At 38.5% G+C, this 27,643-nt stretch overlaps 2 protein-coding genes across 3 annotated transcripts; one reads left to right on the plus strand and one right to left on the minus strand.

Annotated features, from left to right (window-relative positions):
* On the minus strand, positions 1 to 21,377 carry LOC111571595 (voltage-dependent T-type calcium channel subunit alpha-1H-like). The gene is made up of 27 exons (XM_055004771.1): positions 16,001 to 21,377; positions 15,212 to 15,300; positions 13,349 to 13,508; positions 11,771 to 12,083; positions 11,531 to 11,623; positions 10,724 to 10,884; positions 10,326 to 10,380; positions 10,114 to 10,239; positions 9,823 to 9,971; positions 9,412 to 9,597; positions 9,158 to 9,275; positions 8,905 to 9,060; positions 8,737 to 8,805; positions 8,445 to 8,561; positions 8,136 to 8,221; positions 7,046 to 7,169; positions 6,746 to 6,814; positions 6,408 to 6,592; positions 6,153 to 6,279; positions 5,950 to 6,075; positions 5,166 to 5,255; positions 4,423 to 4,597; positions 3,642 to 3,998; positions 3,414 to 3,547; positions 3,179 to 3,237; positions 2,918 to 2,996; positions 1 to 2,107 (listed from the first exon to the last, which is right to left on the minus strand). The coding sequence occupies exons 1-23, from the start codon at positions 16,132 to 16,134 to the stop codon at positions 3,796 to 3,798; spliced, it is 3,111 nt and encodes a 1,036-aa protein (XP_054860746.1). The 5' UTR covers positions 16,135 to 21,377; the 3' UTR covers positions 1 to 2,107; positions 2,918 to 2,996; positions 3,179 to 3,237; positions 3,414 to 3,547; positions 3,642 to 3,795.
* maff (v-maf avian musculoaponeurotic fibrosarcoma oncogene homolog F) lies at positions 20,627 to 27,643 on the plus strand. Of its 2 annotated transcripts, none has more exons than XM_023274859.3 (3): positions 20,627 to 20,775; positions 24,463 to 24,550; positions 24,743 to 27,643. In XM_023274859.3, the coding sequence occupies exons 1-3, from the start codon at positions 20,687 to 20,689 to the stop codon at positions 25,184 to 25,186; spliced, it is 621 nt and encodes a 206-aa protein (XP_023130627.1). In that variant the 5' UTR covers positions 20,627 to 20,686; the 3' UTR covers positions 25,187 to 27,643. The 2 variants fall into 2 exon arrangements, with proteins under 2 accessions (XP_023130627.1, XP_054860747.1); XM_055004772.1 differs by lacking the exon at positions 20,627 to 20,775 and adding an exon at positions 21,525 to 21,671.

The raw sequence follows: 27,643 nt of genomic DNA on the forward strand, positions 1-27,643 counted from the left end.
TCAGGTTTGTTAATTTTATTTTCACTGCAAAAAACTCATATTTACAATATTCAAAATCAATCATTGTGATAGATACAATATAAATGCAATTTAAAAACAAAAGAAGCAAAAAATAATACAGCACACATTAATAATGAAAGAAAATGACCACAAATCAAGCGTAAAATCCTCCAATAAAAAGCCAAAAAATACAAATACATCCTCCTCGCATCTTATTTGCACTATTTATCACAAATTAAAAGAAGAAAATAAAACATTTTAATTTTCAAATGGAAAAAACTAGACATCAAGCTTAAAATCTGGCACCAAAAGCCTTAGAATCATGCCTTATTTGCACTATTTACAGCACTAATTACAACTACAAATAATAATGAAAAATTTACTATTTCTGAATTATTCGGTTCAAATAAAAGCAACATGTGCTGCTAGAAAAGACAATATTTTTACAAATGAAGATCCTTTCTGTGCGCACAATTACCCTGAGGATGATTCAACGTCAACAGCAGAATCAGGATCTCTCCTCTGTGGGCGTTTAGGTCTGCCGGATATCTCGCAGTTGTTCCTCCTCCAGAGGGAGAAACATGTTATTTGGGTTAATTCTGAAGTATTAAAATATTCTTCTGTTACATCACTATTTAAATAGTAATGTCATAACTTTTTTTGTTTTTATATTATAAACATGTTTTGATAGTGGGGCAGAAGTTTAAAAGGCTGGGTTGATAAATTATAGCCCAAAAAAAATCAACATTATTCCTGTAAAGACACATCACTATTTATTCTTTCGCCAAAACACAACATTCTTGTTGTGCACTTTAATGCTAGTAAATTTGTTTTCCATTAATAGTTAAAATGATTTGTTGAATAATAGAAAAAAAGGGACCATGTTCTCAGACAAACACTTGGATTTACTTAATAGCTGTCATTTTAACACGTTATACTTGCTATGTTGTTTTTTTAAAGGGGATTTATGTGTTTTATTGAATTATTTATTTATTACTGAGAAGTCTATTCTCCATATATGTTGCATTTGTACACTTGACTGCACCCAGTGAGCATTTTTCAGTTAATAAGACGATGAAAGGAAGACTATGCTTACTGGTGAAAAGTGATTATTTGAAAACGTTTGAACATTTACACCATATTTTGCAGAGACTTGCAACGGTGAAGTTTTTCATCCACTATGCAAATAATAGCCTGTTGTCATTATGGAATAAACATTTGGCAATGTGGAGTAAAGAAAGAGGGCAGATTCTACCTTTGGAGCAATTAAAGCTGTAAATAAGTACTTGAACTATTTCTTACTAATGCACTGGAAGCTTCTTGTTGGCAGCATGCAGCCTTTTTACTTCTATAGTTGTGAAATTTTATTAAAGAACATTAAATGCGATTAAAATATATCTTTGTGTAGCGTACATTTCAGCTACCACTGCAATACAACATTGGAGTCCTCTACACTGATCAGTTACAATTTAATAAACTATATATTAACAGTATTTCTAAAGCATCAAGGATGAGGTAAAAACTATCAAAAACAAATACAATTTATTAGGTGGAATAAAGAAACTAAATGAAATGATAATAATGTCTTGATTTTAACCTACACAATGATTCAACGAATATGTGTTGTAGGAATTTTGCAGGTTAAAACGAGGGCTAAAAAACATCTTACACTACATAACACCCAGTTTTCAACAAGAAATCGATGCAGGTGCTCACTGGGTGGCTCGATGTCACATTTTTATCTTCTGTGCACTGACTAAAACGCCTTTTAGGTTATAGAATTAGTATTTTGGAATATTTTTCCAGTAATTACAACTAATTTCCTCTGTTCTTTCAAAGAAACCTCGTACGAAATTTCAGTAAAATGTATGTGCAAAAGCCTTAGAGATATTACTGTGAATGACTGAATGTTTGTGTGCTTTCTTGGTCTGTGTATTTGTAGCTGCTGTACTTCAGAGATGTCCTCCAGAGCTTGCATGACTGCAGCCACCACCAGGTTCAGTAGCACAAACTGGGCCATAATCACAAAGCTGGTGAAGTAGAGCGGAGAGGCCCACCACATGTAGATGACACTGAAACCACCAGGACGACATTCCGCCAGTGTGTCCTTGTAAAAAGAGAGCAAGACTTTGTTATTCAGGAGTGACTTAACTTGAATAATTGGACACCTTAAGTGAATATCTTCCATTCAGGTGTTTGTTTTCAGTTAACGTGGCAGATGGTCATGATATAAGCAAGATATCTTCAGTGGCTCATTCTTTGCTTCTAGTTAAATTAGATTCTTATTTTGTGCATAACTGGGGTTGGACATCTTTATCATTGCTTCCTCAATGGTTGGATAATAACATATGCACAGAGCGTGTTTGGATGTATATATGAGTGGGTGCATACTTTGAGAATTCCACTCCAGTTGTCCCCAGTGCACACTTTATAAAGCGTGAGCAGGGCCATCCCAAAGTGCCTGAAGTTGGCGTGACGATGTAAACCCAGACAGGGGCAGTCATAGGTGCATTCTGATTAGCACAGAGGCAAACAAGGCAGACAAACAGATATAGATTTTCTGCACTGTGTGAATTCATCTTAATCTTAGAGTCAAGCAATTTAGCAAGAAAAACGAATGTGCAAAGCTGTAGATTCTGCAGAACAGGGACTCTGACTACAAATTACACTAAACTGACTGACTGAGTTGAACATCTTGGCATTAGAGTACGCCTGCATTATTTATACCAATTCAATGATGTTATAGTCCACTATAATTTACGTGTTTTCTAAAATGAAGTGACGCTCTAGTTTGGCTGTGGTGTTACTATTTGCATTCAAATTGTCATTAAGGTTTGGCTAAAAAGTTCTTCTACTTGGGAATTAAAAAAATCAGCTACTGGACCATGATCCTCGGTATGCTTGTAGTGTTACTGACCTAGCTTGCCAAACAGCTCCACTCCCAGTGCAGCATAAATGTAGAGGAAGAACATGAAGAGCAGACAAATGTTTCCAACCTGGAATTAAAATGCACATTAAAACTACTTTGTTCTCATTGTCCAGGATTTATCAACTCAAATACAAATCCAGAAGGAATACGTTCATCCCTCTGCAAAAGCAAATCATTCATAGGCACTTTGCATTTGAATCAGGTGAATCAGCAAAGATAGAAAATCAACAACACAACGTTTGTGTTCACCTGCGACAGAGTCCTAGTTATGGTCTTCAGCAGAACTCTTATCCTCTTGGCTTTAAGCACTGAAGAGAGACACAGTAGTTGTCATGGAAACCTTTGTATATATGCATACACAACTCTGGCTACTAAAGATACCTATAAAACCCAAGAGATGTCACTTTGCTGAGTTTGCGTGTGTGTGTGTGTGTGTGTGTGAGAGTGTGTGTGTGTGTGTGTGTGTGTGTGTGTGTGTGTGTACCTTGTGCAAGTCTTAGAACCCTGCAGACTCTCAGGATGCTGGGATTGATGGGAACTGTGTCCATAATTTCCACTTGGGTGAAAATGATACTGATGACGGACACCAACACGACAAAAACGTCCAGCACATTCCAACTAAACGCACAAGCATGCGGCACAACAGCCACTTACAATAAGCAACAGGCAAAAAAGAGGGACTCAAAAGTTAAGGTGTATTCTACTGTGTTACCTGATTTTTATGAACCTCATTACACCGTACGCCACCAGCTTCAGCAGCAGTTCAATGATCAGGAAAGCAGTGAAGAGCCAATGCGAGTACTCAGTAATATCTATAATATACTAAACACACACAGTTTTGTTTCTACCACTCCATAGAATTAGTGCTAACTATTTCTATCTAAGCTTGATCTGTTAACAGTGAGAGAGTGTATTACCTGAGGCTGATTATAATGTTCAAAAGACATCATCAGGACACTAATGAAGATTATGATGGTCATGAAAATGTCCAGAAACTTGCTGGTACACAGAGAATGTATCCGCCGACGTAAGGGGGAGTAGTATGCGTAATATGGTGCCTCTTCTTGGTCTGGAACGGACGTGTCAAAACACACAAAACACTCATAAAGGTGGAGATATTTACATGTACAAAGATGGAAACAAAGATGTCAAAATAACTTCTAACTCTCAAAGGATGATATGACTACAGGCAGTGATGTGAAAGGAGTCCCTCGCAGTGATGAACACACACGTGATGTTCTCCTTAGTTTTTGAAGCATTTCAACCTGTTTCGATTCAGTGTTTTGGTTTTATAGTCATATATAAATCATGATTTTGCTGTCTAACTTGTGCCTGCTGTCAGCAACACTATCACTAGTTGTTTTCAGCTAAACAGCTCAGATGAACTCACTGTGCACTACTTGTCTCCATACATGCATCAGACTGGCATAGCTCACAGCCGTACCAAATTAGTCTTTCTTTTTTGTACCAACTAGCCCCTTCATTCTTCTTACCTGTGGGATGGTCTTGCAATTCTGCTTCCAAATCCTTGTCTATTCTGTTTTGGTCCTGCTGACACTGATGGAAGGCTTCCACCATTACACCAATAAACATGTCGAGGAGGAAGAAGCTCATAATCATGAAGGAGATGAAGAAAAGAAGCATCCATGTGTTGTAGTTCCTTATAGGCTAAAAAGAAGAAAACATTTTAAAAAAAAAAAAGAGGCATTCATTTTTATTGCATGTGTGAGAAGTAATTACAAATTTATGACACTGCTGTCTCTCATGCATTTGATATCTCTCTCTGCATACTGACATGTGTTTGCTGCATTCAATAACACGTCTGTATTCAGTTCAGACTGGAGCCATGATGGAGGTGAAAATTCAATCAAATTAATGAAAATGTTCCAGGTCCTCTCTAGTTAGATTGCTGCTGTCACTGAGACTTTTGCAGGAAAATGGCTCAAGGGGTTAATTCATGTGGAACTGACAGATATTTACAGCTAGTTCAATGCCAGATCATAATTATGCTACCATGCTCAAATGCTCTCAATAGATTTAGCTGTACTTTCTAAAATGGATCAGGCAGCCAAATTGTTTCCCCGCACCTTAAAATTCAGTCTGTAGACTCATAAAAGTGAGTGAAGTAATCCATCACAATGAACACCAAGTCTGTTTGCCCACTGCTTCTTTATCATGTGTTTTATACATATATGAGTGTAAAAACATCAATCAGGCATATTGCTGCTAACATTACCTGTTGATTTACTCCTACAGCATCCAGCCCACTATACATGATCCTCATCCAGCCGTCCTTCGAGTACATTACAAACAAGCTTATCAGAGCCTGAATGGGAAACACAGAAATAACCATTAAGTCAGCACATATTGATTTTCCAGGTATTCATGTTAGTAGATCAGAACATTTGTTGAAGCATTAGGGGGGGAAAGCGAACAGTCCAGATATGTGAATGGATGTGGCTTCTTATACCAGAGAGTCTGGGATTTGCTTCTACACCTCACAGTTCAGCACAAAATTTTACTGCAACTTGTGAAGCAGGTTTTGAAATGCGCAAACTAACATATGCACGTATGATAATCAAACACAAGACCATCGCCAGTGTCAAGCTGCTAAACTGTTTCATCTCAGTTACCTGTGGCTGTCAAAGGAAAATGCACTTTTAAAACGGTAATTCAATACTGCTCCAAAAATTAAGAACTCTAACAACAATCACCCTCTGCACAACCCGCTCCTGGTAAACATGTTGAGGGTAAGAAGCTGAATAAAACACAGTTTTGCAATACTTAACCTGTTTAAATGCATATTCACAAAACATATTTTAAATCAACAAACACTCAATCAATAAAAAACACTTCGTATTACAAATAAAGTTCTAAAAAATAAAATACAGAGCAACAGCAAAATTACCTCTAGCCTAGTGTACTGCTTTTATTTTAAAGATAAGGTTCCTGTTTGACTACATCCTTTTTCTTTTGCATGTTACTGAATAGTATTATGAGGCTGGTGTGTCAGTCCGTACCTGAGCCAGGTTGTCAAAGTTGTACTCCTTCTGAACCCAGTCATACTTGGCCTCGTCACAGTCAGCCTTGTTGGTGATGTTTCTTAAGTCCTCGCCCAAACAGTGGTGGAACTTCCCTTTGAACAACTACAGTAAAGACAGTGTTTTATTTTGCCATTTATCCTTACATCATCTCAACCACAACAGAACTAATGCCTACTAACCTGCACCCCAAGGACACCACAGAAGAAGAAGAAGACGCAGCAAAGAACAATGATGGCTCCCATGGGTTTTACTGAAGCAATCAGAGCTTGAAAGGCAAGCTTCAGTTTCGGGATTCGCTTTATCACCCTGGACCACACAAACATAAACAAACAGATACTTTTTTAAGAGCCAGCTCGTGCACCTACAGACAGAAACGGACAGAAATCTGAAATCTGAAATAAGCATCTATTTGCATAGACAAACAAAGCGTGCACCTCAATGGACGAAATGTGCGTAGCAGGCGTAAAATTTTGAGGAGGCCCTGCATATCATTTCTGCCAGCGGTGGCCACTCTGACAAGGATGTGGATTGCAGACAGAAACACCAGTGAGCCGTCCATGATATTCCAGAAAGACCTGCAGTAGCTGTCTTTACCATACACCATACCAAGAGCTAGAACCTGATGTTGAAGAAACAATTCATCAGCACAAATTTAAAATATCGTGGAATCTTCTGGCAGTCAGGAAATCAGCTGAAAAAAATCTGCGCTATAAAACTGATATTGAGGTGGAAAACTGTTAATCAGTTAAAGTTAAAAAAAAATTGAAATTACCTTAATGAGCATCTCTACTAAGAAGACAACAGAGAGAACGAGATAGGATATAGTCAGGATGTATCGTTCCTATGACAGAAGAGTGAAATTCATTTTTATCCCAGATGTATTTTGTATTGCACAGAATCAAACTCTTACTAAATATTTGTTTTTAATGAATTAAGTCTGAGTTGGGGTTACATCATGTAGAATGATGATACTGTGTGGACTTCAATATGCAGCAGTTTGTCTTAGTATGCTTGTGCATGTGAGGATTTACTGTGTATCCCTACTTGGTGTTACAGTGATTTTATGTCTCACCATGCCAGCGGGGTCTATACCAGGCCTCTCCATAGCAATAGTAACGCAGCTTATTATAATGAAAAGCAGAATGATGATGTCAAATGCCTGGTGAGAGACCACACGCTGGCAAAACCTACGGAACCTAAACACAAACACATATACAGCTGTGGTCAGGTAAAAATTAACATAAAATTAGGAGAATAAAGGATAGTTGTTGCAAAAATAAATAAATAAATCCTGTTTTTCTCTTCCTGTAAAACACACTTTAGAAAAAAAAGTAATGTTTCAAAATTTGTTGCTTTACAAAAAAACACATTAAAAAAAAGTCTGTACAATTTCAGACATTATCTGTAAATGAACAACTCAACAGTTGTTTTAAATAGTGTCGATAATGCCAAATTCTATTTATTTCTCTTGTTTTCTACAGAAGATTTACTGCATTCCTTATACAGTATATTTTCTGCTTTCGTGAATTACAAACAAATTTACATAAAATGATAATAATTATCTGTAATTAAATATGTAGTTCTTTATATAAAGTTTTACGTCAATACTATCAAGTTTAAGTTTTTACATTTATGGTAAATCTTATTAGTTTTATATTTATGTGTACTTTTACATCCAATATTTGTAATTCTGGATACAAATTAAACACATTTTTTCATAGTATCCTACAAAACAGATCCCCCAGCACAGAAGACTTAAAGATGGAAAATTGGTTGATACTTAAACAAAAGCGCTTTATAATCAATAGCAGTGTGTATTTTATCTCTGTTCCAATATAAGACTTGAGCATGTGTTATCACTTTACTGAAGATGTTCGATCGCATTATTTTAGAAAAAATCTGGAAAATACCAGCGTTTCTCTGTGAAAAATAATGAAAATGTTGTGTGGACTGTACAAGTGTTACGTAACTCGTGATTCGCTGAAATCCTAACTTAACTTCTCAGGGGCTAAAGACTTTTGGAATGTGTAAATCAGTTTACTTCTATGTAATTAAAAGCAATAATTTATCTAAACCATAAGAAAATGAAATGAATGCAGAATTTAAAGGACTGAAAAGGAAATTTTGTGTGTCCATGCGTTGTTGATGTGCGTGAGACTTACCTGTTCTGTGGAGGCAACAAAAACAATGACCATTCTTCATGCTCTCTGCACCAGTGGAGCACTCTCTGCATCCACTCCAAGAATCTCTGTGGAGGTCAACAGTTACACATCAGTCAGCTCTCTGTATTTGCAGCACAAACAAAATAATTACAAGAATCACCAGCAATGCTGATGAGGTTTGGTACATCAGCAAAATCTTGTAGGTGCTATTCTTTCAAAGTGGCTTCAATCACGTCATATTATCATGTGTTTTACCTGTTAGTTAAACCCCAAACCAAACGTTGGAAATTAGCACTCGTAGAAACTTACATTGCTGTTTTCAGGAGCTGTTGGTGCAGGGTCTTCCTCGTGGGATGGGTCAATCGCATCGGATCTGCTGAGCTCACTGGCAGGGAGGGAAGAGTCTTCTGTGGCTGTTGTGGGGCTCTCCAACAACATGAGCAAAGGAAAAAAAAAGGTTTGCTTGAGGAAGTAGCGCTACGATTTGTGACGATTGTTCGGTTAATGGTAGTTTACCCCCAAGTCACAGCTGTCTGCATCTATACCTGGAGTATAAGTACTCATCTCACAGGCCTTTAATCACCTTCTGAAAGGAACTTACTTCCTCATGTGTCACATCAGTTGGACGTAAGATGACAGACTGCATTGAAGGCTCAAAATCTTTGGAGGGCTGGTGGAGGAGAGTGTTAAAAACTTAAAAGCCACATGGGATGTCTTTTCCTTACATTCAAAAACATCTAGCTCCAGGAAAAAACTAAGACAGACTTACCCTGGCCTGGAAGCTGTCAACCACTATGCCGACCAGTACATTAAAAAGAACATTTTTCCCAAACACAATGACTGCAATAAAGTAGAGAGCAGACCATGGGGAGGTGACAGCCATGGCATTTTGTAGCACTTGACACCAGTCCTTCTCAGTCAGAATCTGGATCATAGATTTAAAATTTAAAAAAGGGCACATAAAGAGAAAAATACATACTCTAAACTGCATGATAATGGAATACAATGAAGTCAAAACTAACCTGGAACACAGTGACCATAGACCAGAGTAAGGTGTCAAAGTTCTTTCTGTCCACAACGATGTCCCCATATTTTGACCTGAAGCCAAATTTACAACCGAACAAGTGCATGCCGATTACACTGCAAAAAAACATCAAAAAGCACTAAGTATATTCGGTTACAGTTAATTACAGTTAGAGAAAAGCATTTGGCATTTGTTGTGACATTCTTGGTGTCAACAAAGAGACACGTGGGGATGATTTATATGTATGCATACCTGAATATAAAAATGAAGAACAGCAGTAACAAGCAGAGCGTGGCTGCCTTTGCAATCGTCCTCTTTAGCACAAGCAGTTGTCTCTTCAGGTAAGGAAGGTAGTGGACCAGCCTCAATAACCGCAACGCTCGAAAAGCACGCACAACTGACAGCTTGCGTTCAGCCTTGGCAGATATTTCCCATAAACTGAAAACCATGAAAATTTTAATATGCTGCATCTGACCACCTTAACCATTTATCTAATATACAGCATGCTCAGGTTATTTGTTTCACACTGCTAATATTAATAGAACTAGAACTGTTGCTAGAACTAGGTACTCGTCTTAGCACATCCTGTAGAACCTGTAATGAATCATGGCAAATATTGCAGGACAAAGCAAAGGATAAAAGTTAAATTTCACGGATTCATACCTGACGACCACAACGAAAAAGTCCAGCAAGTTCTCTTTGTCTGTAAAGTATGTCCAGTAGAGAGCGCCCAGCTTTAAGGTAATTTCCACCACAAAGACAATGGTTAAAATTATGTTAATGATCTGTAACATGACGGTCAACCAGGCAGGCTGTAAGAAGAGAAGATGAACTAAGAAAAGAGGGCAAAACAAAATGAGAAGGGGAGAGAGATATAGATGGATGTGGAAATGAATGAACAAAATAAATATTTAAAATACACACACACAGTTATCAAACACAAACACCTCTCACCTGCCCATGGAACTCCACAGCCATGGTGAGGATACTGAGGAAAATGGCAAACATGATCGATCCATTGAAGACTTTACTGTTGACAATCTTTTCCAGTTTTTTATGGATAGTTGTCCAAAGCAGAATCTGGAAGATGAAGGAATCAGTTAAGTGACTCCGAGTCAACATTTCTGCTGCCTATGGTACTGCAGTAGGTTGTTGACTCAACTTACATACGAGGCAGTTCTTTCTGTCTGCCTGTCACTGACTTGACTTCTTTTTTGGTGCCTATTGGTAAAGACAGGACAAAGTAAAACTGTAAATGGACTGAGAGGGTATTATTTAGAGATGAGGTAGACAAACTTGGAATATACAAGTCACTGCACATAACTCTAGTTCTATTAGTGTGCTTGACAAATACTGATATGTCTTTCATTACATTTACTTTTCAAATCTGGTTTTTGTGGGCTGCTCTATAGTATAGGCAGTTGTTGCTAATGCTGAAATAGCAACTTTTCCTGCAAGATTTTCTGCCACTGAATCAGGCTATTCACCATCTGAAGGGATGCGCATCTGCATTTGTGAAACAGCCAATAGAAACAACGTATAATCACCCAATAAAGTATCTGACCTTTCAAGGATGATCTGTTTCAGCCTGTTGAGTAACTTGCAACAGAGCTGTTTGATAGACATAGCACCACCTTGCTGCCTTTCTGTATCTCTTCTCATGGCCCCTGAGAAGTGGGTGGCGATGACGACTGCACACACATTCATTATGACAGAGGAGCCCACCTGGTTAGAGGGAGTAAAGCGTGGAAATGCAGAGTAAGGACTCAGAGACTTTGCTTTTTAGGCAATTGCTTGAGCAACATGAGCACAAGCTACATTTCAGTATTGCTGCCCTTAATGTAAAATAGTCCTGATGGAGATAGTATCATGGATCATTCATCACTTGACACAAAAAGGCTGTGAAACCTCATGTTTAGTGGGTGGTTTCCTGGAGGAGACATCTTTGCTGTTATGGAGCATTGCAGAAAACATTAATCTACAGTAAACAGATGTTTGTTTTTTCACTCCACACTAGAGTTGTTTAAAAAAACATACCAGCTAGGACAAAATATGGGTGTTATTGGTTCTTGATTCATTAAATATTCAGAATTGCAGGATTATGTCAGGTTAAAACATGACCTATGCAGGTAGATGGAGCACTGGGCCAGGTATTGTGAGCCAAATTACAACCCCTGCATTTTCACGCCGATCGTCACAAAAAATCGTCAGTTAATGGTCAGTTCTGTTGACCACTGTGTCAATCACAACAAAAATTTACCACTGTGGAAGAATACTAAAAAATAGCTTAGATTTAAAGATGAAACTTGGGGAAACAGTCAAACACCATGGTTGTTAATTAAAACATAAATAAAGACAAGTGGGTACTTACAACAGTGGTAAGTATGAAAAATATGAAACTCCAGAAGGAATAAACATCCATGATATAATACATGACGGTCGTCCATCCTTCCAGAGTGACAACCTGGAGGTAGAGAGAAGCAGAGACGGATTAAAATATAACAGTATCATTGATAAGTTGAAAACACAGTGAACAGTAATGTGGAAAATGTTGGTCCGAGGAAAGCTGGACTCATTTACGCTGATAGATAAAATTCAAAGCCTGTCTTACTTGGAACATGGTTATCCAGGCATAGCCGACGTTGTCAAAGTTGAGAGCCCCTTTGTTAGGGTTTGGGCCATCGGGGAGACAGACATTGTAGTATACGTTCCAGTTGAAACAAGTGCTATTGTTGGCCCCAGCCACCGGTGGAGCAACTGGATTATAGACAAGAGGATTCAACAAGCAGACCATCCCATCATCTCGGTAAGGAGGCACATCCTTGCAGTGACGCATCCCGCTCGTTCCATCAAGTGAACAGGTGAATGGGGTTTTTTCACCATATGTGTTCGAGAAGTATGGGCTTAGGGACACATTGTACATTCTGGATATATAAAAAAAAAAAAAATTCATGGACATTAGAAATTGCAAACTTTTGATGTCACACAGGACTTCACGAGTGCATTACTGATGTTTTTGTGCTGCGTCAAAACAGAGTTTACAGACAGTGGGCCATATTAGTGTTACGTACAGCAGCTATACAACTGAGTGAAAAACTGGGAAATACTATTTGATGACTATTGGATGAAATGAAGGGGTTACACATTTAAGAAACATTTTTGCATATGTGAAACTAAAAGAGAAAATTGGTATACAAGTCTGATCTGTCTAAAAAGATTCTAATACTAATGATATTGTTTTAATCATATGGCCCCTTTAATACCATAAGGTCCTAAAGGCGCCAGTTACGATGCAAGCAAATGCAATAAATCCTAGCAGAGCTAAAAATGATCAGTCAATAATCAGTTTGCTGATTGACAGAAATATTTTCCAGCAACAATTAACAAGACAGATTACACATTCCAGTTATTTTGAACACAGAAATGCCAAACAGTCACTAGTATCAGTTCCACAAATGTGAAGCTTTGCAGTGTTTTGTTTCTTTATATTCAGCTCTACCAAATCAAGATTTTTGCTTCTCAACTTCTCATACTGCCTTTTAGCTGGCAAATAGGCATATATTGATCTTTTTAGTCCACTACTTTTGTCTGACAGCTTTAGTCACTAGTTAATCCTCAGATAACTATTTTTCATACATTTCCCATCTAGCAAAAACCGCATATCTTTAAAAGTGATGAATGCTTGTAATAAACTCAAAGATGTCGTCTTCCTTTGTGGTTTGAGAGAATGCTTTTCTGAGTACACAAAAAGCTGACATTTTAGAGATGTGTGCTTGTCACAGAACAGTGAAACTACAGACAGGATGATCTTATAGAATTCATCATTTTAGAATAAACTACCCAGCAGTATAGAAAGTAGCTCAACCTTAAACATCTACAGAAGTAAAATTTACACAACAGTAATATCAATCCAAAAACATCATATATAACAGAAAACCACAGACAGGGACCATTTAAATGTAAAATGAGCACTTGTACTCTTGATAGCTATATTTTACTGACAATACTTGCATATTTTTAGTTAGGTTTGGAATGCAGAACTTCTGTGGTTAACTATTTTTGTGGGAGAGTAGTTTGACAGTACTTTTACTTAAGTAAAGGATCATCTTCCATAACTGTTGTCTGAGCACCACAGAGACAAAAAGAACGAATGGAAGTAGTGTAAGAGCAGACTGAGCAGTTGTCTTACGTGGGGATGTCTTGTCCTAAGAAGCAGCGATGGCGCAGAGTTCCTGCCCACAGCTGGACTCCCACAACAGCAAAGACATGGATGACGAATATATAGAGGAGGAGAACATTTCCCAGCATAGTTGCAGTGCCTAGAAGAATTGACACGAACTCTCGCATACCTGCAGAGACGAAACAAGAAGATGAAATTAAAGTTTACATACGTGATAGGTACAGCTTCTTTGAAACTCTATTGACCTTGTAAGCTTGAAGTAACAAATATCCTCCCTGTAACCAAGTACTGTACAATGATTAATTGTTATTTTTGTGAGGCTGACATTAATTTAATTCTCTGAGATTTGAACTCGCAGCTTCCCAATGGCTCGTCTTGTTTACCCACATGTGTTCGACAACATTAATCCTCAACTGTCAGCTGAATTTAGCCTCATAATTAACATATTCCAAGAGTTAGCACTGAAGTTTGTTATCTTGTTGCACTGGATTGCATGCAATTTCATAGTGTTTGAGTGAAGAGCCAAAATGGCTAATAGGTATGCAGAATCTGTGCCTTTTTAGTACAGTCTTAACTAAAATTGAATGTGCCAACTTAGTTAAGGGACTATTGTGCTGAATTGCACTAGATATCAAAGGTATTAGTATCTTTTAGTACTTCTCAATATTGAGATTGTTCTTGGTAATTTATATTATAAAGATTACTAAGCATTGTCTGACCCACTTCTACATAGTGCAGGCTTTGTACTCACAGGGATTTGGCTCTGACGTTGGTTCCTAACATTTCAGAAACAGAATTATAACAGTATAATAATTTTTACTCCACCTAGGAGGCAGAGCCTCAGCGTTGGTCTGTCTGTCTGTCTGTCTGTCTGTCTGTCTGTCTGTCTGTCTGTCTGTTAGCAACATTACTCAAAAACAGATTTGGAGGAAATTTTCAGGGAAGGTCAGAAATGACACAAGGACAACTTGACTAGATTTTGGCAGTGACAGTCTGGATCCACGGATTTGTTAAAGATTTCTGTATCATTGCGAGGTAGCGGTACAGCGTCATTGTAACTATGACTACAAGTGAATGCTACATCAACTGCCTGCTGATGATCGCATGATTGCGATCGTACTTCAAATTGAAAGTTGCAGACTTTTTGGGACTTATCCGTCAGAAATGATACAAGGAACAATTGATTAAATTGTGGGGGTGTTTCTGAGTCCCATCAATTCCCGCCGCCCGCTACATATTTAGGTCACGTGATTCAGTATCTGTACATAATGTACACATGCATAAGACATGCCTGTGCTCAGTGCAATGTCATTTTGTTTGTGGGTACATCTATATTAAATGGCCACATTCTATAGTGGCGTGATTTCTGCCACAATTTTTTTCAAAATTTCAGCCGTTGGAAATGATACAATGACTGAGCAGCATTGGCGGAGTACTGCGCTCTCTGAGTGCTTTTCTTGTTTATTTTTGTGCTTGATGTACTGGAAATAAGCTGCTTTAGGGGGGTTATCACAACAGTCAAGTCCTACTGAGACCTTGGAATCTCCCACTATAATTGCACTCAAAATTAAGCATGTTTGGAGACATACTGCTAATATAGATGTGTGACAAATTAAAAGAAAACCCAACATATACTGTCTTTGTGAGACTAAAAGTAGAGGAAACTAGAGCTCAAACAAATCATCAATTAGGCAATTAACAGACAATAAAAAACACTATTTAGAGTTCAATTCTAAATAACTTAATCAAAGTTTGAATTAATACATTCACTATATTTTTCTCTGAGTTCTGAGATTCAGTACCTATAAAGAAAAACAACAGGGCTGACCAACGTTCTCATCAAGTCCAGTAAATATTGAAATGTGAACTTACTCGGTTCTCTGCTGATCAGTCGCATTGGCGTAAATGCATAGGATATGTTGAAGTTTGCACCAAAGGCAAGAACAATATAATCCAACACCCTGGGGAGACAGTTGCAGACACAGACGGGTAGAGTTTTACTGTGATCCATCTCTTTGAATACTGAACAAAACACGTGCTTGTTTTGATCAGTATTCAAAAATCTTTTCTGTTTCTCATTTTTGAACTCTGAGTTTGTACTTAAGGGTTGACTAATCTGTTTTTTTCTGGGGCAATACTAATTATTGGTAATCAACTGATACTTGCAACTGATTTGCATTTGCAAGTAGAGCTCTTGTGTGTCAAAATATTAAATAGTACAAACTCTAACACAGAACTCACTGAAATTACATTGTTTATGTTTTACACATATTTAATAAAAAGAGAACTTTTCAACATTATCCTTCAGTTTTGATAGACTACTACTCCCTACATATACCCAGTCAGATAGTGCTGCGGCTGAGACATTATATGAGACCACAAAATGATGACTACAGATAGAGAGGCAGCTGCATCAGAGCCAAATTACTGCATTTTCAAAAGAATGTATTTTTATCTTAAATCAGTTACAAAAAATATGAATACTGATTATCTGAAAAATGCTGAACATCAGATCTAATAATTGGTCAAGCGCTGGTTTGTGTTTAAATGTGATTTTTAAACTTTTTTTTTTTTTTTTTTAAATATGGCTACGATTTTCTACCTGAAGATGAAAGACAAAACAAAGACATTTGTCAGCATGAGGCATTGTGTGATACTAACTCTGTAAACATGATGAAGACGTCAAACTTGTGCCAGTTGTTGCTAAGGTAACTTCTGCTATGGCCAAAGATTCCAAGGGCAATCATCTTGATGACCATTTCCATCACAAAGTAAGCAAAGACCAAATGATCCATTACCTGGCCATATAAAGGAAATAATGTATTGTTAACAATCAGTCAAAACAGCAAAACTAATGGCGGCATAAACGACATGAGTTAGAGATTACTCTGCTACAAGAACATATTTAAGCAAATGAGGCAAGTTCGGCAAGAATGCTGTGAACTATGAATAAATTAAAGCATTATAATATAATCCAACGTAATCCAACCAAACCAGTTGAATGAAACTTAATGAGAACTCCAGTAAGCTGAATTCCTGTCTTCCAGTGCCAATTTCTTAAAATGCAGGATGCATACTGACCTCTTGGATGGGGCTCTCTCCTTTACAGGGGTCATACATGCCCTGCTTCACACAGTTGAGCAACACAATCACTACAGACAGCATGTCCAACCATGTGGAAGAAGACGTTAAGATCAGAACGCATTCATACAATTCATTGACAATACAGGACAGAGTTATTAGAAGGGTCTAATTGGAATGGGAAAGCCAAGGGCACAAATTCACATGGTTGTATTGATGTTCATTTTTGAAAATCCCCCTCATACACTCAAAAATATAGAGTGGTTATGATATCTACTCAAGGATAAAAGTTGTTTGTATGACCATCACACATGTCACACAAGGTTACTTGTGCCAATCAGAAAGGATATGGGCAACAGGTTATTTTCAGACACCAGTTACGGGGTCTTGCAGTTTGACTTAAGTCAAAGCAGATCACAGGGGCCAGGTCTGGGTAGGGCAGTGGCTCAGACTCGCCCGTGTGATCTCCTAGTTCTCCTAAAGGGATCTCCCCCTTAGGCTGCCCCTCCTTCTGGCTCTCAAGATCTGTCATGATGAATTTCAAGAATATACTCTGGAGGAGGATGAAACATGAGAAAAGAGGCAGAGAGAGAAAGCGGTAACAATAAATGAACGACATGTAGGTATATTTGGGAATGAAAGTTATTTTAATTTACAGAAGTTAGCAGGATATCTAAATTAAAATATCCCATTTCAAGTAAAAGTCCTGCAGTGTGAATGATAACTCACACTTTTATTCATGCACTAACATAATTGCTCAAGGGTTTTCTAATCATCAATTATCCTTTCAACACCATTAGCTAACACAATGTAGCATTAGAACACAGTAGTGATGGTTGCTGGAAATGTTCCTCTGTACCCCTATGGAGATATTCCATTAAAAATCATCTGTTTCCAGCTAGAATAGTCATTTACCACATTAACAATGTCTAGACGGTATTTCTGATTCATTTTATGTTATCCTGATTTTATTTTTTTTAATCTTTTCTTTCAGAAACAAGGACATTTCTAAGTGACCCCAAACTTTAAAACAGTACTGTGTGTATGTGTGTCTATTATTATTATTATTGTTGTTGTTGTTGTTGTTGTTGTTTTAATTATTATCATTATTATTATCACTGCTATCAAGTATAATGTGTGTATTCTTCATATTTACAGGATCCTCTGGTTTTGCTTATAAGATCGTTTTTGTAAAATAGCAATTAGTTACAAAAATTGCCAAATAAGTGTCATGTAAAAACACAGTAAAAATGTTGTTTCCAACTGAAACGTGTCAACAGATTTTTCGAGAGAAAGACTTTGAACTGCATGTGTTAAAAATACAAAAGATTAATGACTCTCTTGGCTGCTGTTTTTTCAACGATAAGTTCAGTTGAAGCTCAAGTTAAGACTAAGCTCGTATCATTGAACGCTACACGCTAAGCTAGCGTTAGCTTTCCTATGACTTCTAAAAGCATAATTCTGGCTGTTAAAAATGAGAAAATCACTTGAAATGGGAAGAAAATAATACACTTAAACATTTGTTGCCCACTTATTAAAGTTTGTCCGGGTAAATGACAACTGTGAGTTAGCTGTGTTCATGAATAATTGTAGCATTAGCAAGCTAACTGACTAGCCAAGTGTCAGGATAAAACTGATAACATTGGAAATTAAACTAGTTTCGCTGCTCAGCGTTCGTTTGCTTACATGGAGTTGTACTTTTACAGAGGTAAAACTAGTAAGTGTTGACATTCAATACAACTTAACCAGTTCTGTATTTTATGTAACATTATCAAGCAATTAAATAAAGCGAGGAAGGTGAAAACAAATGGATGAACAAAGTTCTTTAACCAACAGTTGATTTGGCCAAAGCTCTTACCAGACAAAACCAGCCGTTGACTTGGCTGCTGTCGAAGAGTTGTGCACTTTGTAAAAGTTTCTAAGAAGTCCACTCAGTTTAGTATCAGGCTTTGAAGGCAAAACTCAAGGGTACAGTTGAATGATGGTGAATATCTGACCGCAAACAGCAGATGCAACATATACATTCTGGAATCAGATGTCGAGATTTAATAACGTTGGAAAGAGATAATTACAATTTTAACGTTTAAATGTGTTTTTCGCCATATCCAGCTGTTTCACGGGTGTTGTGAATGCTTTTTGAGTGTTTATGAAGTGTTTTAAAACGTTAAAATTGTAGCTTTTAATACTACATGCAGTGCAGGTGTAATGTTGATTGGGCAGCCATGTTTTAACATGAACCCCAGGAAGCTGTTGCCAAGGTAACAATTAATGGAGATCTCTTCCCTTAATTGATATATATAAATATATACACTATGGGGGGAATTTTTAATCTCAAAAGTTGAATCCTAAAAAACTGTATTTTGCATAGTATAAGATCACCATGATGATAAATCTCTACAACACTAATATATGGTCAACAAAAGAACAACACTTCATTGATAAAAATGTTCTGTTGTGTTTGAGAGTAACAGCTGCCATTTAGGGAATGTGACATTTTTGGGGACATAAAGGCTTCTGTATTTGTGATCAATTTATTATTGTTTCGTTGCACTACCCTATGGCCCAAAAAAGACAAGTTGTAGAGTAAGATTGTATGCATGTAACTTTGAGTGTGTATTTAACTATGTCTCCCTACAGCTGCTGTCACACCCATTCATGCCGGAAGCATTCATGACATTATTCAAATTCTCACATTGTCGTTGCTTTTTTTGTAATTAAAAATGTATTATGAAGTTGTATTACTTTGAATGAGCAGGATCCAGACATAATGCTGATCTTGAACAACTCCTTTATTTATTTACTCCACTCTGTATTGAGCATTTAAAGGTTCCTAGTGAAGAGTAAAGAAATTTTGCACACTGCCGAATCATCCTTCTGCAACATGTAGTGTCTTTAAACTGTAATTTACACATCAGTAGCAGCGTTGTGGTAGCTGTAGTAAAAAAAACAGTGTGATGTGACTGCCTGTTGCATTTTGAAAACGAAAAAAAAAACAGAGCACCACAGGATGCTTTGCAATTTTTACACTTTAAAACAAAAATTAATACAATAAAGGAGGGAGAGCAAAATAGAAATACTAGATTCTTATTTTTTTTCACTTGCTCTGCTGTCTCTATAATTGAAACACTCATCTATGAAATCGTAGTAAATTTTCTATTAAAATTCCTGCTGATTTAGCAAGGAATGTATTTGCTGCCAACCTACTGTTCCACATATAGTCCAGTAGGTGGCAGTAATGCATCTACCAGCTAGGGGGCCACTCTGTCACATCAGTGTTTCCTGACGTCCCTAATAAACACCATTAGACATTTGCAACTCATTCAAAATGCTGCTAGAATAATGACGAATACCAAGAGGAGAGAACACATTACTCTGATTCTTAGATTATTGGCTTCCAGATGCAAACAGAATTGAATTTAAGGCCTGATATATGATAACAGTCTGGGCACAAAACTTGTCTTTTACAAGCTTTATTTGTCTCATCTTTTGTCTTTTTCCACTGTAATCAATTGGTTTGAATTATTCTATAAAATGTGTGTGTACTTAATTCATCTTGTTTGAATAGTTTTTGATTAATTGAATTGTATGCATATTATTTTATTCTACTGTATTCTGTATTTAACCTTTGTATATAAAGCACTTTAAATAACAATAAGATGGTATATAAATAAACTTGCTTACTTTTGTTGGCCTCAGAATGGTGCCAGGAATAGGTCATAAACTGACCACAAATACAGAAGCCTGTAGGCCCTATCAACTCTGAAATATACTCTCAAAAATAATTTTTCTAGATAAAGCATTGTGTTTTTTTTAAACTGTTTATTGTCATATGGATTCATCCTGATTGAATTATTATATTATATGCAAAATAGTACAAGCAATGATTTCTAGAACAAAATTTTTAAACTAGATAGATAGATAGATATCTGCTGTTATCGAAGTACTACTTTCTACCACGGTGGTTAACAGTAGCTGCTCCAGTTGTTTTTGTAGTTGGATTTTGCTTTATTTTCCCTGTTCACCATCACAGGGCTCCAGATGCTAAACACAGTGAGTAAAAGCGGATTCTGAAGCCTCTCCCTGTGCTTTTATTTCTCCACAGTTGTTGTTCTTGCTGGGAGCAGGGGAAAGGGGAGGCTGCTCATGGAAAAGTTCTGGGATGCAGGGATTCCTTGTTTACATCCTCCCGGAGTACGCCGCGGGGGCGGGGTTAGCTCCGCCCTCATTCTTTAGGCCTGACGTCATTGTCGCTTGTGTTTTTTATGAATGAAAGAATCCAACCTCAGAGAGCAGCGGAGTAATTCCGGGAAAAGGCGGACTGACATTTTGTCGCCAGAGTTGCGTCGACCCAGCAGGTAAATTATGATTTTCTACCAAATATTCAAATATTTAGCTGGACTTCGGCGGTAGCAGCCGAGTGTTAGAGGAACGGCTCGGTAGAGGAACTGAACAGCCAACCGAGGTCGAGCGAGCAGGCAGCTGTTGGCTTTAATCTGCTTTAGCTCGTCAGAGACCGTTGATGCTAGGTGCTAACTGTTAACATTACTAGCATGTTTGAGATGATGCAGATAATTTGGCCCCGTTCTTCATATTTATGCCCCCGTATTCGTTTTGTTTGACAGCTAGAGGAGGTTCCCGCTTCCCTATTTATATGTGTGCGCTTTAAACACATTTTAAATGGATTATTTAAAGTCTAAATGGAGGCACTTGTGATGGCTGTTTACTACAGCAGCAGCGCCTAAGCTGGCCAGGTCCTCTCCGTATAAGGGTCGGTTCTAGGCGTAGCTAGGTCAATAAATACAGTTTACGAGACTTGTCTGTGTTAGCTATTTGTTATTTGGTCGGTTAATATCAAATAGAGTTGATAATAGATGGTGGAATTTGGATAAAACACGTTTTAGCGTCGGTTTGGCAGTGCTGCGTTCACTTGTTGCTTTCCACTTTCCTTAAAAAGTCCTCCAACGTGGTATTTATAGCGAAGTACAAACGTGGATATCCTGTGCTGTTTGGGCTAATACACAGAGACGTGGTCGCGGCTGCTTTTCCTGGATTTGGACCGACTGGCAGCCTTGGTGGAGCTGAGCAAAGGCTTTATTGCTGAATCACCCTGACTTTACGAAACGGCGGTCTCATCGGTTTACAGCCGGAGTCCGCCGGCTGGTTGGACAACCACTGTTGCTGCAACCCTCTGCTGCCTACGCATTTCGGGAAATGGAGTTTGTTGTCAGCAAATTAAAGGCCACACTAGCAGGTGTTTGATTTGAGCTCATATGGTCAGACACCCACTGTTTATGACTTGTAGGCCTCTGTGTGTAGTTAAAGCTGTTTTGAATGTTACGCAAATAGGATTTGGATTGTGTAACTAACTCAAGGGCCCTTAAATGCAACAGAGGATATGTGACACTGTAACAGACTCCCCTTTCTTCTTTGGTTCCTGGTTTTCTTGTAGTTTTCTGACTTGTTGCCAAAGACAGCAGCACCAAACAGTTTTCTTTTTAGAGCCACGTGTTATCTAGGTTACTGTGTTTCTACAGGCTTTTCTATATGGTGGATTTCATAATCTGGTTGCCATAAACAACACATAACAAGTGTAATAACATTTTATAGTTGGGGGTCATAAAACAGTTTTTCGCAATATAAAGAAAGCAGAAAAAAAACTTGAAATTTCACTTGGCTATTCAAAATGCATTGCTGAAAGGTAGATATTTAGACAGCAGGTTTCTACACATACTGCTTTGTGTTTTTTCTTTTTAGTTTACTTTTAGTTCATATAGATGATGCAGTTTGACAACTTCAATACAGAGCATGAGAGTTTATAGCTAGTGCTAATTTCCAACTCTTGTCATTGTTGGGCTTTTACATACACAATATAATTAAAATATACAGCTTTCATTCACATAAAATCACAGTCTATTACAAACATCTAGTGAAATACTCATAACCCAATATGGCAATTGTGACTTGTAAGGGGTACACAACTACTATTAGCTGAAATGGCTACAGCTCTGGTTTACCTTTAGGCAGACCTTAACCTTTGTTGTGAAAGATTTTATATCTGTGAGTAATCTGATTTAGGTAGGTAATGTGTTCCAGGGTTGACAGCCCGTTATGGAGAAATTGTCCAAATTACCGACAATGTGGTAATTTACAGCTGCTTTTCACTGTGTGCTGAGCTGTTCTGTTACTGTTTGTCTTTGGATTTCTGTGGAAAGAGATTCTAGGGCTAACCTAATGATATATTTGATGACTAATCTGAAAACAGAAATGAATTAAGGTTTCGATGCTGAGCAGATTGTTTCTTTTCAAGATATGGCAGTGATTCTACGAGACAGGCTTTTTATCAGGCACTTTTAGAGCTGGCTTGTGTGAGGATGTGAGGTTTCTGACAGTTGGTAGTGACGCTTAAGCCAATTCTGTCCTATGATATGAAAAATAAGAGAAGGGTGTAGTGCCTGATTAATTATAGTTAGTCTTTACTGTTACTGAAATCTTTTCAAACGAAGAGTGTACCTCGTCGCTCAGATTTTTAATTCTCAAAAGATTTGAAAAAAAATAGCAGCACTCCCTGACATTGTCTGGGTTACTGCTAAAATATTTATTTCATTACCGAATGTTCTTAAAATAAATAGTTGTCAAAGGCCATCAATAAACCCTGGAACCCAGCAAACACTGTAATCAAGAGGTGGTGAAACTCAGTTACAGTATGACCTTGTTTAGATCAGTCTGTTTCTCCAGTAAAAGTGATGAGTACCAGAAGTCTGTTCATCAGAGAAGCTGCTACCTTTTGGCAGCTTCTCAACAGCAACCTCAAAATACCCACGAGGCTGTGTGTGTCTCTCCATTCAAAATGCAGCATCGTGCAACCTTGTTTGTTCACATTTCTCTTGTGAGCTATCAAGTGACTTAATAAAAGGTCATTCACTCTAAAAAAGAAAATCCAGTGTTGCAATAAATAAGACTGTTAACAGACTGACTGCAAAAGAAAGGGATGTGGGAAAACACCCTGTGGTTTAATGATGTCAGGGGAGAATTTGTTGGTTCTAATTAAATGCTAATGTTAAAAGCTGTTTTAGTGTCTACCTTCTCATCAACAGACCGTGTGGCCCCTTTTTTATCTGTGCTTTCTGGTCAGGATGTAGGTGAAATGAACGCAGCAAAAACTGCTTCAAGTAGAAGTGCGGAATCATTTTTAGCAGCATGACAATGATCTGAGGCTCACTAGATGAGCCAAGAAGTGAGTAGGGGGAAAAAGCAGTTAAAGTTGGCTCACTTTGGGGTTAGACTTTAATCCCACACAACAATATTTGTGCGCTGACCTTAAGAGGCGTGTAGGAAGTCCTGATGTGATGCTGAGAGAAAAGAATGAGAGAAAATTACCAAATACAGTAAGGAGGTACAGACTTAAACAAACACTCTCACAGCTGTTATTATGGCTTGTTACGAGACGCTGCAATTTAAGGGTGTGTTTTCCAGTCATGGTGTTTTAGTCCTCGTTTTCACATACTACAAATAATTTAAACAAGTCACATAAAGCACCTATTATTATCTAGTTGTGCTCTGTTTTAAAGCTTGCAACTTAAAAGTTTTGAAATTTATAGTCATGTTAACTATCGGAAAGATATTCTGCAAACTATAGTATACCGTGTTTGGGCTTTTTCACAGTGAGAGCTTTGAACCGTTGGTGTTGTGTTGACAAGAGGAAGTGTTGAGGGAATTGGTTAGGACACCTGCTTTGAGCAACCGAAGGGCAGACGCATGATAACTTCCTCCTCACTATTCCAGCTAACAGAGAAAGGCATGTCACTTTCAAAACCTCCTCCTCCTTTCATATTAAACCGCACAGTTCAATGAGAGAGCGTGTTTGGAGAAGCATGAAAGATCTGTGGGTTCTCCTTTTCTTTATCGAGCATGACTGGCTGTCTTGTGAGCAGATGGTAAATGTCAGGCCAGAAATGTACCAAAAATGTTCCAAGTCATGTGATAATGTACCTTTTTTTTTTTTTTTTTTAAATATGTGTGTCCTGTTTCTGTTCTCCACATAGTGTCTATATCTGTTTTGACTGGTGCTTGGGGAGAAAAACTGAAGACAACTGGATCATGACGACAGAAAGAAACAGCAAAGCCCTGAAGGTAAGACAGAGTCAGAAATGAAACTCGGCTTTTTTATCTCCTAAAGAATGATTCATGTTTATAGCCTTGGGCTGTTTTACAAGAGGGAAAACTGCAGTGTTAAAGAGAGGTTTCAACATTCATCCTTAGCTGTTATTTTTTAACATCATTTGTCATTTTTCATGCTTCCTCCTCTTTTAACTTCCTCCTCAGGTGAAACAGGAGTGTGGCGAGAATGTGCCCTTCCTCTCGGACAGCGAGCTCATGTCCCTCTCGGTGCGAGAGTTGAATCTCCACCTACGTGGCCTCTCCCGCGAGGAGATCCAGAAGCTGAAGCAGCGCCGCCGCACCTTGAAGAACCGGGGCTACGCCGCCAGCTGCCGGGTCAAACGGGTCTCGCAGCGAGAGGCCCTGGAGCAGCAGAAAATGGAGCTCCAGAGAGAGGTGGAGAGGCTCGGGGCTGAGAACGCCGGCATGAGGAAAGAGCTGGAGGGGCTGGGCGCGCGCCTCGCCGCCCTCCAGAGGTTCGCTAGAGGTCTGGAAGCCGGAGGAGGCAGCCTGCTGGCTACAGCCCCTCGCCTCAACACCGCCTCCGTCATCACCATCGTGAAGAGTCCACCACAGCCTCAGCCACAGAGAGAACAGGAGCCATCCTAGAAGGAGCTGCTGGGACTGGACTGGGGGGTCAGGGTGGGCGAGGGTGGGTGGGTGGGTGGGTGGGGTCAGCAGCCTGCAATGCAAACACCCATGCACACACCTGCAGGCATGCAAATACTATACACACATACAGGCAGGAGAACAGGAAGACTATATTAGTAGGAAAATACTAAGCGCCTTGTTCACATTATGTGCAGAAATAATTCATTTCAGTGGCAGAGAGGTGTTTAATATCACCCAGTAGACAACAGCTGTACTTAGTTTTCCAACACAAGGGCCAAGAACAGTTGAAAATCACCTAGGACGGGTGGAGGTGTCCTCTGCTTAGTGCTGCTTTATGACACTGCAGCGTAGTTGACTGAAATTCACTTAAAGTGCTTTTTTTTTTCAAGCACAAAAGTTTAGAATTTTGTTAGAGACGGATGCATCAGATTTAATGTGAACAAGGCGTTGAGCACTGATGTACTCGCGTACATGCACAAGATCCCCATCCACACGGGACGTAGACTAACTGGACTCTGACTGAAGCCAGACCAACCCAACCAGAGTTACTGTACATCTTTACGGCTCAACACATCCAGCTGTGCAGGCTGGTGCTCTCTGACTGTGCTACCGAAAGGCCGGGGCGTCTTTCTGCTTCTGTTGGTGGCACCTGACCAACAGCTAGAATGCCAGGGTGGAGCGGATGTATGTGCAGCTTCCTCCGGCTCTACGACGTCTGCATTCCTGCTAGTCTGAAATTACTAGCTGTTTCTCATCCTAAACTCAGACCCATGTGTTTCTGCTAAGAAGTATGCCCCACATTTGTTAGCCATTAGTGCAGAGTTTCTCAACCTTGGTGTCGCTTCATGTGGGGTAACGGTTGCTTTGAAATGGATAACTTCCATTCTATTTTGAGCTCTCTTTGTGCTCTTGAAAATAAAACAGTACGTCATACTCAGACTCACTTGACAGCTCTCTGACTGCTTTAGTTAAATTTTTGGGAGCGAAAATGGTCAAAGTAGCCAGATAGAGGTTGAGAAATGCTGCACAAGTGCACCATAACTTCCCTTAAAAGTTGATTCAGTGAGTTTTTTTAAGTTTTTGTATTCACCGGGCACTGCTTGCTACCTATTCTACACCTCCACCTGAGGGAAAGTTATTCTGTACTGCTCGTGTTCATATTCTTCCCATCAACGCAGTGCCTTCAGTGTCTGTAGGAGCAACAGGAATGCAAAGCTGAAGGGGAAAATGTTAAAAACAGACTGTAATCGCTCCTTCTTGCCTGTTCGTGACATGATTTCAGTGGATTTTCATACTTTCTAAGCTATAACCCCACATTACTCATTTCACAAACCGTACTGTGCAGTAACTCTGCTCCGGTCTGCCCTCTTTCATATCTGGTAGGCTCCCAACAACAGATGTTGGTCATTTTGCTGAAAACGTGTCAGAAGCGGAGTCGCATCTGGTAGGAATTACGCTCAAGTCGATGCAAATCCTCTGCATACATTCCCGTTTTGTGTTCTTATTTGTACTGTTTGTACGTGCCGCTGAGAGACGAAAATGTTGAGTGACATTTATCAGAGATATATTCTATATTTTATTTGTATTTAAAGGTAGATATTATGAAAAGACAAGCTAACGAGTGCTGTGATGTTCTACATGTTTTCAAAAGTACTTATGACTAGTCTGAGGATATTCTCATGTCTAATTATTGTGTTGTGTGGCGACGATGATTACTTTACAAAATGTTAATTATTAGCTGTGTAGAGATATGCTCAAAGCCAATGGCCATATTGCTGTATGATGATTTTTTTGTGTGTGTGTGTTTGTTTTTTTTTGCCATGTTTGTACCGGCTTGTCATAGTGGATTCTTGGAGGGACATTATTTTTCTATGATGATTTGTACGTTGCTTATGTGGAAAAATTTAGGGTCACTTCTGAATTGGCAGAGCGGACGCATCCACGGGATGTTAAAGGAAAAGCAGATTGAGAAAGATGGAGATGAGGAGGAGACAAGAAGGTTGAGGGGGTTGACGGATGATGGAGACAGAAAGTAGGCAAGGTGGACTGGGAAAGAAGGTGCAGAGAGGCGGTGCTTTATTCACTTGAAAAACCTCCATCTGACGTAGGCCTGTTTCAGCCAAACGGGCTTAGATTTCATGGAGTTTAGGCCACTGAATAGTGCTAGCAATATCATATATAAGTAGGCATTGTAACACATTTAACTGTGTTGGCAAATAACTCCTAAAAATATGAGGCATATATTTAGCTATATATGAGTATCGGTGTGGCAAAGCATTTATTCTCAATATTTTAACGTCTCACATCTGTCAAATTGTGCTGGATGTTTTGTAATACCTGGAAAACAAAAATGGTCTTTGTATTTATTACTTGTATTTTTTCTATTGTGAAAATTTAAGTACATTGTCTATTTTATATATTAATTATAATAAATGTTGTACATATTGTACATAA

Source organism: Amphiprion ocellaris, chromosome 18, assembly GCF_022539595.1.
Source record: "Amphiprion ocellaris isolate individual 3 ecotype Okinawa chromosome 18, ASM2253959v1, whole genome shotgun sequence".
Classification (NCBI taxonomy): domain Eukaryota; kingdom Metazoa; phylum Chordata; class Actinopteri; family Pomacentridae; genus Amphiprion; species Amphiprion ocellaris.